Raw genomic sequence first — 14,953 nt, 5'->3', positions numbered from 1 at the left:
TTTCTCCATTTAAAACAACTCGTCATGTATTTTTTTCAAATCTGAGGACGTGGCAGGACGAAGCTGACACTTTTCTCCTCGCGGACTCCATCCTGCCACACCATTGCTCCGCCCCTAATCACCAGCCAATGAGGAGCGTGCATGAGGCGAGGACGTCAGGCGTCATTAACTGGACACGCGTTCGAGCTGAAGTGGACCAATCGGATCAGGAGAAGTGTTCCGGTCGTCACCAGATTGGCCGCGGCAGGACGGAAACCGTCGTGCGGGTCCAGAGTGTGTGAATGTGGACGAAGAGGAGAGAGAGCGACGCCGACAGACGGTAAAAGGTTGATTCCAGGTGAAGCGTCCAGGTGCACGAACAACTTACAAGTAGGTACGATGTAAAATCGCAAAATCTGTGGTGGGATTGATGAAGATTTCTGAATGTACTTTAGATAGAGAGATACTTTATTCATCTTTACATTCCTGAGGATGAGGATGAGGATGAGGATGATGTTTTTAACACAGTTGGTCAGAATTACGTCTCTCGTGTTGTCATTTATTTCTAGTTATTGTTGGGAATTTTATTTAACGGTGTTATTATGGCAGAAAAAATACATTATTAAGATAATGTGATAAGTATTAATATGTACACATCTGATGTATTAATATGTAAAGTGTACACACCACTGCATGTTTTAATCTATTGTGTTGTATTTTATAAACTGATCATGTATTTCATTATGAAAAGAAACTACAGCTGTCCAGTAAATATTGTGCAATGAAAAGTGCAAAATTTCCCTCTGAAGTGTAGTGCAGTACATGAAAACACTAAGGAAAGTAGCATAGAATACTGAAGAAAGGTACAAATAGCTCTAATTTGTGCAGTACTTGGGTAAAAGCACTCCAGTGTTGTATTGTAAATGAGATAATTGTGGTTCTGAGGGCTTCAGTCTCTGGTTCTTTTCAGGTCTTTCATGTGAGAGTCTCAGATTAGAAAAGTTTACAATTAAACACAGAGCAGTTTTAATGCCGTACACCCCTTTGAGTAATCTAGTATGTTAAATAAATTAATCTGTCTTTGTCTCCGGCTCAGACCGGACCTGTGGAGGTCAGAAAAAAAAAATCAAATCAAAGTGTTCAGTTTTCTTCCAGACGTCTGAGTTAATGTGTCTTCGTGTCTCTGGCAGGATGATCCGTCCTTTGCTGATGTGTTTCATCCTCTGCGTCGTCTATGGCAGCAGTAAACCGACAGAGAGGAAGGGTCGAGTTCATAACGAAGAACCTCTCAGCCACCTTGAACACGACGACAACAAAAACTATGAGTATGACCACGAAGCTTTTCTGGGTCAAGATGAGGCGAAAACCTTCGATCACCTCCCACCAGGAGAGAGCAAACGGAGGCTCGGGTGAGTTCAGAAGAAAGCATCCTTCAGTTCCGTGGAGACAAATCATGTTTGATATTACTGAGGACAACAAGACAGTGGTTTTTTTTTTGCTTGTTGTTTTAAATAAAGAGGTATAAAACATTTTCTAGCATCACCTGTGTAGCTTTGAGTTACACCTGTGTACCTGCGCTGCAGGTGTCTTCTTGTAAGTGTGTTCAGTTGTGGCAAACTGGAAGTTTCCTGGTTCTCAATGGAAACATCCAAAACTGGTTCAACAAGTTCAGCAGTTATTTTGTTTTGGTTTGTTTTTTTTGTTAGTTTACACAGAGCACCAAGTTTATTTAATGATTCAGTTTGTTTTATTCACCGACACAAAGACACCTGAAACGAGTCTGAGCCAACAGACGGATTGAAGTTTTGGCATATTTTGCTGAAAAATTATGTAGTTTGGAAATCTAGTTTAAAAACATTAATGTCAGGCACTGAAGTTAAGTTTAATCAGCACACTATTTCCTCAGTTGGACATTTTCCAAACTTCTGGGTGTTTGACTTGATTAGTCGTAATTAAACCTTTCACAACAACACTATGTGTCTCTCTGCAGCATCATCGTGGACAGAATCGATAGTAACAAAGATGGTTTTATCTCTGAGGACGAGCTGAAGGTTTGGATCAAGAACGCTCAGAAGAAACACATTTACAACAGCGTCGAGCATCAGTGGAAAGACTTCGATCTGAACAGTGATGGCCTCATCAGCTGGGAAGAGTACAAGAACGTCACATACGGGACTTATCTGGGTAAAGAAGGAAACAGTCTGTATTTAATGAGTCACATCCAACAGTCTGTTATTAATGAGTCACATCCAACAGTCTGTATTTAATGAGTCACATCCAACAGTCTGTTATTAATGAGTCACATCCAACAGTCTGTATGTAATGAGTCACATCCAACAGTCTGTTTTTAATGAGTCACATCCAACAGTCTGTATGTAATGAGTCACATCCAACAGTCTGTTTTTAATGAGTCACATCCAACAGTCTGTTATTAATGAGTCACATCCAACAGTCTGTATTTAATGAGTCACATCCAACAGTCTGTTATTAATGAGTCACATCCAACAGTCTGTTATTAATGAGTCACATCCAACAGTCTGTTTTTAATGAGTCACATCCAACAGTCCGTTATTAATGAGTCACACCCAACAGTCTGTTATTAATGAGTCACACCCAACAGTCTGTTTTTAATGATTCACATCCAACAGTCTGTATTTAATGAGTCACACCCAACAGTCTGTATTTAATGAGTCACATCCAACAGTCTGTTATTAATGAGTCACATCCAACAGTCCGTTATTAATGAGTCACACCCAACAGTCCGTTATTAATGAGTCACATCCAACAGTCTGTTATTAATGAGTCACATCCAACAGTCTGTTTTTAATGAGTCACATCCAACAGTCTGTATTCAATGATTCACATCCAACAGTCCGTTATTAATGAGTCACATCCAACAGTCCGTTATTAATGAGTCACACCCAACAGTCCGTTATTAATGAGTCACATCCAACAGTCTGTTTTTAATGAGTCACATCTAACAGTCTGTTTTTAATGAGTCACATCCAACAGTCTGTTATTAATGAGTCACATCCAACAGTCTGTTTTTAATGAGTCACATCCAACAGTCTGTTATTAATGAGTCACACCCAACAGTCTGTTTTTAATGAGTCACATCCAACAGTCCGTTATTAATGAGTCACACCCAACAGTCTGTTATTAATGAGTCACATCCAACAGTCTGTATTTAATGAGTCACATCCAACAGTCTGTTATTAATGAGTCACATCCAACAGTCTGTATGTAATGAGTCACATCCAACAGTCTGTTTTTAATGAGTCACATCCAACAGTCTGTATGTAATGAGTCACATCCAACAGTCTGTTTTTAATGAGTCACATCCAACAGTCTGTATTTAATGAGTCACATCCAACAGTCTGTTATTAATGAGTCACATCCAACAGTCTGTATGTAATGAGTCACATCCAACAGTCTGTTATTAATGAGTCACATCCAACAGTCTGTATGTAATGAGTCACATCCAACAGTCTGTTTTTAATGAGTCACATCCAACAGTCTGTATTTAATGAGTCACATCCAACAGTCTGTTATTAATGAGTCACATCCAACAGTCTGTATGTAATGAGTCACATCCAACAGTCTGTTTTTAATGAGTCACATCCAACAGTCTGTATTTAATGAGTCACATCCAACAGTCTGTTATTAATGAGTCACATCCAACAGTCTGTATGTAATGAGTCACATCCAACAGTCTGTTTTTAATGAGTCACATCCAACAGTCTGTATGTAATGAGTCACATCCAACAGTCTGTTTTTAATGAGTCACATCCAACAGTCTGTTATTAATGAGTCACATCCAACAGTCTGTATTTAATGAGTCACATCCAACAGTCTGTTATTAATGAGTCACATCCAACAGTCTGTTATTAATGAGTCACATCCAACAGTCTGTTTTTAATGAGTCACATCCAACAGTCCGTTATTAATGAGTCACACCCAACAGTCTGTTATTAATGAGTCACACCCAACAGTCTGTTTTTAATGATTCACATCCAACAGTCTGTATTTAATGAGTCACACCCAACAGTCTGTATTTAATGAGTCACATCCAACAGTCTGTTATTAATGAGTCACATCCAACAGTCCGTTATTAATGAGTCACACCCAACAGTCCGTTATTAATGAGTCACATCCAACAGTCTGTTATTAATGAGTCACATCCAACAGTCTGTTTTTAATGAGTCACATCCAACAGTCTGTATTCAATGATTCACATCCAACAGTCCGTTATTAATGAGTCACATCCAACAGTCCGTTATTAATGAGTCACACCCAACAGTCCGTTATTAATGAGTCACATCCAACAGTCTGTTTTTAATGAGTCACATCTAACAGTCTGTTTTTAATGAGTCACATCCAACAGTCTGTTATTAATGAGTCACATCCAACAGTCTGTTTTTAATGAGTCACACCCAACAGTCTGTATTTAATGAGTCACATCCAACAGTCTGTTTTTAATGAGTCACACCCAACAGTCTGTATTTAATGAGTCACATCCAACAGTCTGTTTTTAATGAGTCACATCCAACAGTCTGTTATTAATGAGTCACACCCAACAGTCTGTATTTAATGAGTCACATCCAACAGTCTGTTATTAATGAGTCACATCCAACAGTCTGTTATTAATGAGTCACACCCAACAGTCTGTATTTAATGAGTCACATCCAACAGTCTGTTATTAATGAGTCACATCCAACAGTCTGTGAGTCACATCCAACAGTCTGTTTTTAATGAGTCACACCCAACAGTCTGTATTTAATGAGTCACATCCAACAGTCTGTTATTAATGAGTCACATCCAACAGTCTGTATTCAATGATTCACATCCAACAGTCTGTTTTTAATGAGTCACATCCAACAGTCTGTATGTAATGAGTCACATCCAACAGTCTGTTTTTAATGAGTCACATCCAACAGTCTGTATGTAATGAGTCACATCCAACAGTCTGTTTTTAATGAGTCACACCCAACAGTCTGTATTTAATGAGTCACATCCAACAGTCTGTTATTAATGAGTCACATCCAACAGTCTGTATTCAATGATTCACATCCAACAGTCTGTTATTAATGAGTCACATCCAACAGTCTGTATGTAATGAGTCACATCCAACAGTCTGTTTTTAATGAGTCACATCCAACAGTCTGTATGTAATGAGTCACATCCAACAGTCTGTTTTTAATGAGTCACATCCAACAGTCTGTTATTAATGAGTCACATCCAACAGTCTGTATTTAATGAGTCACATCCAACAGTCTGTTATTAATGAGTCACATCCAACAGTCTGTTATTAATGAGTCACATCCAACAGTCTGTTATTAATGAGTCACATCCAACAGTCTGTTTTTAATGAGTCACATCCAACAGTCTGTTATTAATGAGTCACATCCAACAGTCTGTTTTTAATGAGTCACATCCAACAGTCTGTTATTAATGAGTCACATCCAACAGTCTGTTATTAATGAGTCACATCCAACAGTCTGTTTTTAATGAGTCACACCCAACAGTCTGTATTTAATGAGTCACATCCAACAGTCTGTTATTAATGAGTCACATCCAACAGTCTGTTATTAATGAGTCACATCCAACAGTCTGTTTTTAATGAGTCACACCCAACAGTCTGTATTTAATGAGTCACATCCAACAGTCTGTTATTAATGAGTCACATCCAACAGTCTGTTTTTAATGAGTCACACCCAACAGTCTGTATTTAATGAGTCACATCCAACAGTCTGTTATTAATGAGTCACATCCAACAGTCTGTTATTAATGAGTCACATCCAACAGTCTGTTTTTAATGAGTCACATCCAACAGTCTGTTATTAATGAGTCACATCCAACAGTCTGTTATTAATGAGTCACATCCAACAGTCTGTTTTTAATGAGTCACATCCAACAGTCGGTTATTAATGAGTCACATCCAACAGTCTGTATTTAATGAGTCACATCCAACAGTCTGTTATTAATGAGTCACATCCAACAGTCTGTTATTAATGAGTCACATCCAACAGTCTGTTTTTAATGAGTCACATCCAACAGTCTGTTATTAATGAGTCACATCCAACAGTCTGTATTTAATGAGTCACATCCAACAGTCTGTTATTAATGAGTCACATCCAACAGTCTGTTATTAATGAGTCACATCCAACAGTCTGTTATTAATGAGTCACATCCAACAGTCTGTTATTAATGAGTCACATCCAACAGTCTGTATTTAATGAGTCACATCCAACAGTCTGTTTTTAATGAGTCACACCCAACAGTCTGTATTTAATGAGTCACATCCAACAGTCTGTTATTAATGAGTCACATCCAACAGTCTGTTTTTAATGAGTCACACCCAACAGTCTGTATTTAATGAGTCACATCCAACAGTCTGTTTTTAATGAGTCACATCCAACAGTCTGTTATTAATGAGTCACATCCAACAGTCTGTTATTAATGAGTCACATCCAACAGTCTGTTTTTAATGAGTCACATCCAACAGTCTGTTTTTAATGAGTCACACTGATTGATATATCGATTTACCATCTTTTACAGAGAGTCCTCAGATGGACTCAGAGTATAACTACAGTCACATGATGTCGAGGGACGAGAGACGTTTCAGAGTCGCAGACAGAAATGGAGACCTGATCGCTGACAAACAAGAGTTCACAGCTTTTCTTCATCCTGAAGATCATGAACACATGAAGGACATTGTGGTGCAGGTGAGTTTGACATCATGACTTAGTGTCACTGACGTCCTGTGAAGTCACTGATGTCACGTGCTCGCTCACTGTCACAGGAAACAATAGAAGACATTGACAAGAACGGAGACGGTTTCATCGACCTGCAGGAGTACATCGGTAAGGAGTACTGCACACACATTTACTCAACTACTCCTATTAGTAAGTTCTCCTCTTCTTTTTTAAAAATCCATTTTTAGAAGGTGAGTGTGGAGTTACAGACAGATGTTCCAGATGTGTTTGGACAGTTTAGGAGAGAGACAGGAGTTGAAGGAGTCTGGAGAAGGAGGAGGGAGGAGGTCTGGTTATGGAGAGGTCTGTGAGGCAAGAGGAGTTGGTCGTGTTTGTTGGAAATGTAGTTTCTTCACCATATTTAGCCCGTTATCACACTACAAACTGTACCGGTGCTCTCACACTGTGTCTCCAGGCAGAGTGCAGGGAAATTATATATAATATATATCTGAGTACTTGTTCCTCCACTGTTGGTAAGTATTCACAGGTGTGTTTAAAAAGATCACACAGTGTTATTATGTTAATGTTAAATCTTTACTGACTTTTTCTCGTCTGTAGGTGACATGTACACCTCAGAGGATAATGAAGAACCAGAGTGGGTGGCCACTGAACGTCAGCAGTTTTCTGAGTTCAGAGACAAAAACAATGATGGAAAGATGGACAAAGAGGAAACTCTTGACTGGATTCTTCCATCAGATTATGACCACGCTGAAGCTGAAGCCAAACATCTACTGCATGAGTCCGACGCCAACCAGGTTTTTACTTTAACCTCACTGCTTCATATCGACCCGTTCAGTCTGGAACTGTTTACCTGTTAACGCCTGTTTTTATGTCTTCAGGATGGAATACTCACCAAAAAGGAAATCCTTGACAAATACGACATGTTTGTTGGAAGTCAGGTGACAGACTTCGGTGAGGCTTTACTACGACATGACGAATTCTAGAGACTTCGTAGATTTTAGATAAAAGCGTGATTTGATTCTTGTTTTTAAAAATTATTTATTTGGTCAAACTACAGAAGAGAAAAGTTTTTATAAAGTTTGTGTGTTTGTATTTGGACTGTTTAGACGATGGTTTTTTAGTGGTCAGTTTGACCTTTTAATCATAGTTCACTCCTTTTATTTCTTTATATTCCATCCTTTTTGGTTTTTCCTTTGTCCTGGTTGATGATACAAACTGATTGAAGTGTTTTTATTTTTCTGGTCAGTGTGCTGACCTCTGCCCTCTTCGTGCCTCATCATTTTTATCTGTAAACTTTCTGCTTTCATATTTGTTTGTCATTTCTGTTGATGCTGATTTCTGATCACAACACTTGTGTTTTTTGGAAAGCATAAACTTTAGGACAGTTCAGAACAGGAAAATGTTAATGATAGAATAAAATCAGAGGAGCTGGAAATGTCATGAAGTGATGAATGTTACTGTTAAATTTTCTATCACTGTGAAACTAATTTGCACCAGTTTGTCTTGAATTTGAAGACAGAAAGTCAGTGATTCATTTGGACTTGATGCTGGACTTTGACTTTCATATCCTCTGTATCAATAAAAATATAAAATGCTTTTGTTTGTTTTGAGTGAACTGAACCTTTAAGGCTTCACCGTTAATGTTGAAACTTTCCTCAGTGTAGATAAGAGCGTAATAACCACACGGAAACAGGCTAACCTGAGGCTAAACTATAATGTTTTATTACACTTTTTTTGTTGCCTCTAATCTAAACAAAGGTCTCCTACATCAAATGAATGTCAGGTTTTTTTGTATTTACATGTTTTGTTATAAATTCTTAATGTATTATCACATCTACGGAGTCGACAGAGAATATATTCCCTCCAAACTCTGGCCTGTAAAAGTCCATTCAGAAACGGTTAAATGTCCGTCTGTCTTCAGTTGTTTCGTTCCAATCATTACGAAGCTGTAGACACTGAAGACGTCTCTGTTTTTGAAGAAACTTCAGATGATTCATCCATTTTCTTTCCAAAGACCATCTCCATAATGCAGGCGTTAAACTGGAGAGAAAAAGGACAATAATCATGTCAAATATTATTACCCCTCTGTTTGTTCAGGTCTGTCCTGAGTACAGCAGAAGAAAAAAGACACAGCCAGATCCATACAAGCAGAAACATTCACACACGTCGCTAAACATGTTCAGAGTTAAAAGATTCAATTCATCAATTCAAGGAGACATTCAAGTGTCCTCTGTGATTCGTTACATCAATTGTAAGTAGTCAGAGGCATGTGCATTTATCGGAGCGGTAACTGAGTTAAACAGACTGGAGAGGGTTTTAAATGTGAGCAGTGATATCCCGAGGCAGCTTCTGTGGAGACCCTTCTCAATAAAACTAAATGTATGTTTCTTCTGGTTGCTAGTGACGAACTGCCCGCCGTTTCATTTAACACACAGTGACGAGGACAATACTTCAGTCATGTCGTGAAACAATGCACAATGACAAACTGCATCATGATGCTTTAAGGTGGAGCATCATTTTCTTCAAGACTCAAACTTTATTCTAACAAAAGAAACCAGTTTTATCTTAGTTTGTGTCAGTTGTTCCAAATGCTTTTTAAAAAGTCAGACTAAACTCTCAGGCATTGATAAGATTGGGCTGATTTAGTACAATTCAGTGTCTGGAAGACAGGGAGCTGTGGACTGGAAATATGGGTTATTGAGAATAAAACCCATTTTGTCCCGTCAGCATTAAACACAAGGTTGATATTATGCAGAGATAACTGAAGGGTGTCACTGCATAAAACTGGATATATAAGTCTGTGTTGGAGTGATATTACAGTTTATGTAGATAAATAATAAATACTTAATGGGCCAAATGCAGAACCCTGTGGTACCCCCTTGGTTGGTGGCATCTGATTTTGAATTAGTTTTAGTCTTAAAAACTGTGTGTTAGTTTTTGTCAGACATCTTTATCAGTGAAATTGTCATTCATTTGGTCATGCATTTTTATTTTTATGTCTTCTGTCTGGACTTCAGCTATTGGCATCGTTGTTGTGTGCGGTTACCATGGTTACAGTGTATGGCAAGGTTAGTGGAAAAGCCTCTGTTTGCTTTGACACACAGTGTCCATGTGAGTATGCAGTGATACAAAGGACTGACTCTAAATCCAGTTATTATCTTTGCTGTTGTTTGTTGGGGCAGCAGCATCAGAGCCAGCGACACCAACAGACTTGATAAGATCATCAAGAAGGCCGGCTCTGTACTTGGACTCAGACTTGAGTCTTTCAGACTGTGGTGGAGAGGAGGACGCTGAATAAACTGCTATCCATCATGGACAACGATCAGCACCCTCTCCATCACACAGTGGACAGACAGCGGAGCACCTTCTCCCACAGGCTGCTACAGCTCCGCTGTCGAAGGGACAGATACAGGAAATCTGTCCTGCCATGACACTGTACAATAACAGCTGAAGATAATAATAATAATACAATACTTCTTACCACGACTGTTTGCTTTTGATATTTTATTATTATGTATATAATTTTTTACTGCTCGTTATTTCGATATTTTATTATATATAGTTTGCTCTTACAGTCACGGTACACTTTATTTTCACTGCCATTTGCATTTGATATTCCTTTTGTGCAATACTTTTACTACTGTTTACTATTTGGCTATTTTATTATTATTGTTATGTCTATAATCTTTTTACTGCTCGCTATTTTTATATTTTTATTATGTATAGTTTGTTCTTTATAGTCTTATTTTCACGTATTTCACTGTGTGTAATGCTGCTGCTGCACTGCAATTTCCCAGCTTGGGATAAATAAAGTCTGTCTATCTATCTATCTATCTATAAACTCTGAACTGCCCTCTCTATGTTGTTCCTGCTCACCTAGCATTAGCATTAGCATGGCTAACGGTTCGCTCCACTGCAGAGCAGCTAATCATTCAGAAGCTGATGTGCTGACACACTCTTCGCTGTCTGGGTTTAGCTTGAGAAGAGAAGCTAAAAGAGGGATGATGCTTCTTCACATGTTTGACTGTTGGCTTTAATCCTGAACTCTATCCTTCTGATAGCAACTAGCAATTATAGCAACATTAGACATAGACAACCGCATGTAGTTTAAGCATTGCACCCACATCACCTATTAAAGTTAGATTAGCTTTCCTTTTTTTAAAACTCTGCTCACCTGTCTGTTGTCACCTGTTAAGGTAAGGGTTAACCCCGTCCACCTGCTGGCTATCAGCTCACCTGTTTGTTCATGAAGACATAGATGAGTGGGTTGTAGACACATGAGCTCTTGGAGAAGAATGCCGGGATGGTGACGAGTCGATAATCTTTGTTTTCGTCCGATGAGTAGGCGAAGTAAAGGGCTGCGAGGGCATATGGACCATAACAGGTGATGAAGGATCCCACCATGACAATGATCATCCTGGAAACTTCCTTCTCTGCCTTCTGGGTGGAGGCCGACTCCGTCTGCTGGGCTGCTACCTGGATGCAAAACACAAGAACAAGTGAGACAACTTCAAACCAGAACCTTAAACCAGGACATCAAGGGTTTTAAACTCACAGCTCTAAGGGCACCCAGTAGCTGAGAGTAGGAGAAGATGATGATGCCGAGTGGAGCGATGAAGCACGTCACCATCAGGAAGTTTGTGTAGCTGCTGCAGTGAAATTCCTCATTGTGAGTGTACCAGTCAGGTCCACAGGAGCAGCCCAAACCCTCTGGGATGTATCTAAAGACAAATACATGATAAGCTAACTGTAACAGCAGATTACCTGTAGAAGACAGCAGAGTCTGATGGACTCCCCAATGGGCAGGATTAAAACCATTTTGTCCATCCCCTAAATATGACGTGAAATGCACGCATTCAATTTTAATCATCTGTGGTCAGTTTAAATGATTTTCACTAGCTAGCTGTCACTCAAAGCACCCATGCCCACAATAATGTATAACGTCAAGTCTCAACATAATTTAAACAAGTGATGAATGGTGAAATTAGCTATAGAGGCCAAAACGTGCCAGGCCGTAAACATGTTTATTTCTGCAGTAAAGTTGGCCATTATGCTGCTGCTGCACTGCAATTTCCCAGGATAGGATAAATAAAGTCTATCTATCTATCTATCTATCTATCTATCTATCTATCTATCTATCTATCTATTTCATTCATTTTTCATTTTTCAGCCCTGGAGGTTCCAGCTTGGGAATTATGTTTTGTCATCCAGTTCTGTATTTCAGTGGACAACTTAGTTTTAATGTGGAACTGAAATGGGAAAAACCACCATGAAAAAAACACTGTGTGTTTTGATCAACCCTTACTTTGTGGGACAGATAAGCTTCATCTGTAAACATGTGTATTTGCTGCTCTAATTATTTAATGTTAAACTAATCGTGAGATCAAATCCTGTGACCTGTGAGTCCTGAGCAGCACTCAATCATATGTTGGCCCCCTAAATTTAATTTAAAATAAAACCCTGCATTTGTCCCTTTCATAATTTTAACATATTAGTTAAAATTATAAACTAATGTAGCTAAAAAGAGCTTTCAGAGACTTTTGAAAGAGAAAAGCTTTTTCACAATGGTATCTTTAACACCTCACCGGAGACATGCCAAGTTTCAGTCTGCTTCAAGACCTCCACCATCAAACCGTCCACATAAAAAAACAAGGCTTCCAGGACTTAATAACTACAGACCTGCCACCCTGACCTCTGTGGTAATTCAGTCATCTGTGCAATCCCACCTCAAAGCCATCACTAACCCACCCCTGGATGCCCTGTTGTTCAATTCAATCTACTTCATCCTCCAGCACCTGGACTCTTCGGGAGCCTGTGCTCGGATCCTTTTGTGGACTTCAGTTCTGCTTTTAACACTCTCATCCTGGTCTCAGTCTCTTCCAGCTGAGTTTGCCTGACTCCACCTGCAGGTGGATCACAGAGGTCCTCTTTGACAGGACGCAGCATGTAAAGATGGGGACACATGTCTCTGACTCCTGGACCATTAGCACCACTTCCTGGATCTGGGAACAACACTGGGAGATTGACCATCTGGTGACCCGGTGCAAGCACAACAACTCACCTCACTACCACTATCTGGTACACTGCTGCCACTGCCAAGGACAAGTGCTTCACTCTGCCAAGAAGGTGATTGGCTGCAATCTCCAGGACCCGTACTTCTGTAGGACCTGTACTTCTGTAGGACCTGTACTCCTCCAGGACCTGTACTTCTGTAGGACCTGTACTTCTGTAGGACCTGTACTCCTCCAGGACCTGTACTTCTGTAGGACCTGTACTTCTGTAGGACCTGTACTCCTCCAGGACCTGTACTTCTGTAGGACCTGTACTTCTGTAGGACCTGTACTCCTCCAGGACCTGTACTTCTGTAGGACCTGTACTCCTCCAGGACCTGTACTTCTGTAGGACCTGTACTCCTCCAAACCTGTACTTCTGTAGGACCTGTACTCCTCCAGGACCTGTACTTCTGTAGGACCTGTACTCCTCCAGGACCTTTATGCCTCCAGGGCCCCACAGCCAGCAGGATTCTAGCAAGCCCCTCTCACACCAGAAACTTTTTGACACACTCAGATCTGGCAGGAGGCTGCGGTACAAAACCAAACTTCAAGCCTTAAGAGCAGGCCAAGAGACCCCCACTGACAAAGACTCTCACCCCCCCCAAAGACACCACACATTACACTCAAATAAAGTCTCTACATCTGACTCGTAGATGTTGATATAATTTTACTCATCTCTGCTCACAGTACCTACCTGCTCCAGCCAAAGAAAGGTGGGATGGCACAGCTGATCCCCATGAACCAGGTAAAGGCAACAGCTGCCAGAGCGTGGTTACTGCCGAACTTAAAGGCTCCGAATGGTTTGCAGATCACCAGGTATCTCTCAAAAGACAAGACAGCCAAAGACCAGGCCGTCACAAGTCCTGAAGACAACACGAGGGATTAACATGTGGCGATAAAAATCATTAAAGTCGGTAGTTTTACTAACAATAACCTGCAGATCAGGAAATAAAGCTCACACGATTTTCTGCACTACTGAAATCAAAAGATAAAACACGGCAGATTTTGTGGACCTGCTGGTGAACTCATATGTGATACTGTATATACAGATAAAACAGTTCATGTTATGAACCTGCTGACATGAGACAAAACAGCTGATATCATCTACCTGCAATAGATCCCATGGCAGACTCCAAGGCACACATGGTGTGACCCAGGAAGAAGTAGCCCCTCATGGTGGAGACAAACACCTGACTGACGGAGAAGACAACGAAGATGAATCCTGCAAAGGAGATGTTGACCAGGATGTAGTTGAGAGGGACTCGCAGCTTCTTGTACTTGAGTGTCACGAGGAGGACAATAAAGTTTAAAGGTGTTCCTGCAAACAAGACGAAGCCCATGAAGGCAGTCTGCAGGTAAAACACCCACTGAGGGGCCAGGTAATACTGTGGCCCCTCGAAGGGGCTCACTTTGGAAATGTTCTCATACAGGTGGAAATGTTTCCCCATCGTGCCTCTGAGCTTCGTACCACAGCTCAAGACTTCAGCCTCTTTATATATGACCCATAAACCACTTACACTGAAGATTTACTCTAACGAGCTGCTTTGCTCTTCCTAAAGTCACATTTTAGGATTAAGATTGTCACATTTACCTTCTGTCTGAAGATGTTTTCTGCACGACCCTTTAATCTGCTTACGCTGCTTGAGGTCAAAATAGACTCATAGCAAACTGAGTGTGTCACAGAGATCAGATAGTTTCCATTTAAGAAAATAATTGTTGTAATTTGGTCTGATAGCTGGAAAAAACATCAGACTGAGTTGGCTGAAACTGAGAAAGTGAGTAAAAGTAAAACCAAGACCAAAACAACTTAACTAAATACTTCAAGTATTACAGCTGTCATTCATAAGACAAACACATACTGTCATAAACATCATGATGATGGGATGTATCTGTGAAGAAACTATGAGTGGAATAATTCAAATGAATAAAGCTGTTGACTTTATTCAATAAATGTGTGTCAATGAGAAAATCTTCATCGTACAAGACAAATGAATACTTGTATGTACAGTTATTATTCTTTTGTGTGTCATTACATGCGTCGCTGCTCATGTCAGACAGCAGAGAGCTCCACAACATCACCAACACAATAAAATGTACCCGACGGTCACTGCGTGAAGGATGAAGCTCTGAATCAGGTGTGTGTGAAAACACTGTTTTCCAGGTTCACTTCTGATTTGTTGTCATTGTTGTGCAGAAAATCAATTT

At 40.0% G+C, this 14,953-nt stretch overlaps 2 protein-coding genes across 3 annotated transcripts; one reads left to right on the top strand and one right to left on the bottom strand.

Annotated features, from left to right (window-relative positions):
• The first annotated feature begins 238 nt into the window (after positions 1–238).
• Positions 239–8,304, top strand: calua (calumenin a). Of its 2 annotated transcripts, none has more exons than XM_041964222.1 (7): positions 239–369; positions 1,170–1,388; positions 1,970–2,163; positions 6,538–6,704; positions 6,782–6,842; positions 7,293–7,489; positions 7,574–8,303. In XM_041964222.1, exons 2-7 carry the CDS (start codon positions 1,171–1,173, stop codon positions 7,676–7,678), a joined length of 942 nt encoding a protein of 313 aa, XP_041820156.1. In that variant the 5' UTR covers positions 239–369; position 1,170; the 3' UTR covers positions 7,679–8,303. The 2 variants fall into 2 exon arrangements, with proteins under 2 accessions (XP_041820156.1, XP_041820157.1); XM_041964223.1 differs by having other exon boundaries at positions 262–373; positions 7,574–8,304.
• A 329-nt stretch (positions 8,305–8,633) lies between these two features.
• opn1sw1 (opsin 1 (cone pigments), short-wave-sensitive 1) lies at positions 8,634–14,196 on the bottom strand. Its single transcript, XM_041964224.1, has 5 exons — positions 13,857–14,196; positions 13,443–13,611; positions 11,251–11,416; positions 10,932–11,171; positions 8,634–8,735 (listed from the first exon to the last, which is right to left on the bottom strand). The coding sequence occupies exons 1-5, from the start codon at positions 14,194–14,196 to the stop codon at positions 8,634–8,636; spliced, it is 1,017 nt and encodes a 338-aa protein (XP_041820158.1).
• Between the last annotated feature and the right edge of the window lie 757 nt (positions 14,197–14,953).

Source organism: Chelmon rostratus, chromosome 22 (genome assembly GCF_017976325.1).
Source record: "Chelmon rostratus isolate fCheRos1 chromosome 22, fCheRos1.pri, whole genome shotgun sequence".
NCBI classification, from domain to species: domain Eukaryota; kingdom Metazoa; phylum Chordata; class Actinopteri; order Chaetodontiformes; family Chaetodontidae; genus Chelmon; species Chelmon rostratus.
This window is presented reverse-complemented; position numbering and strand designations above follow the sequence as displayed.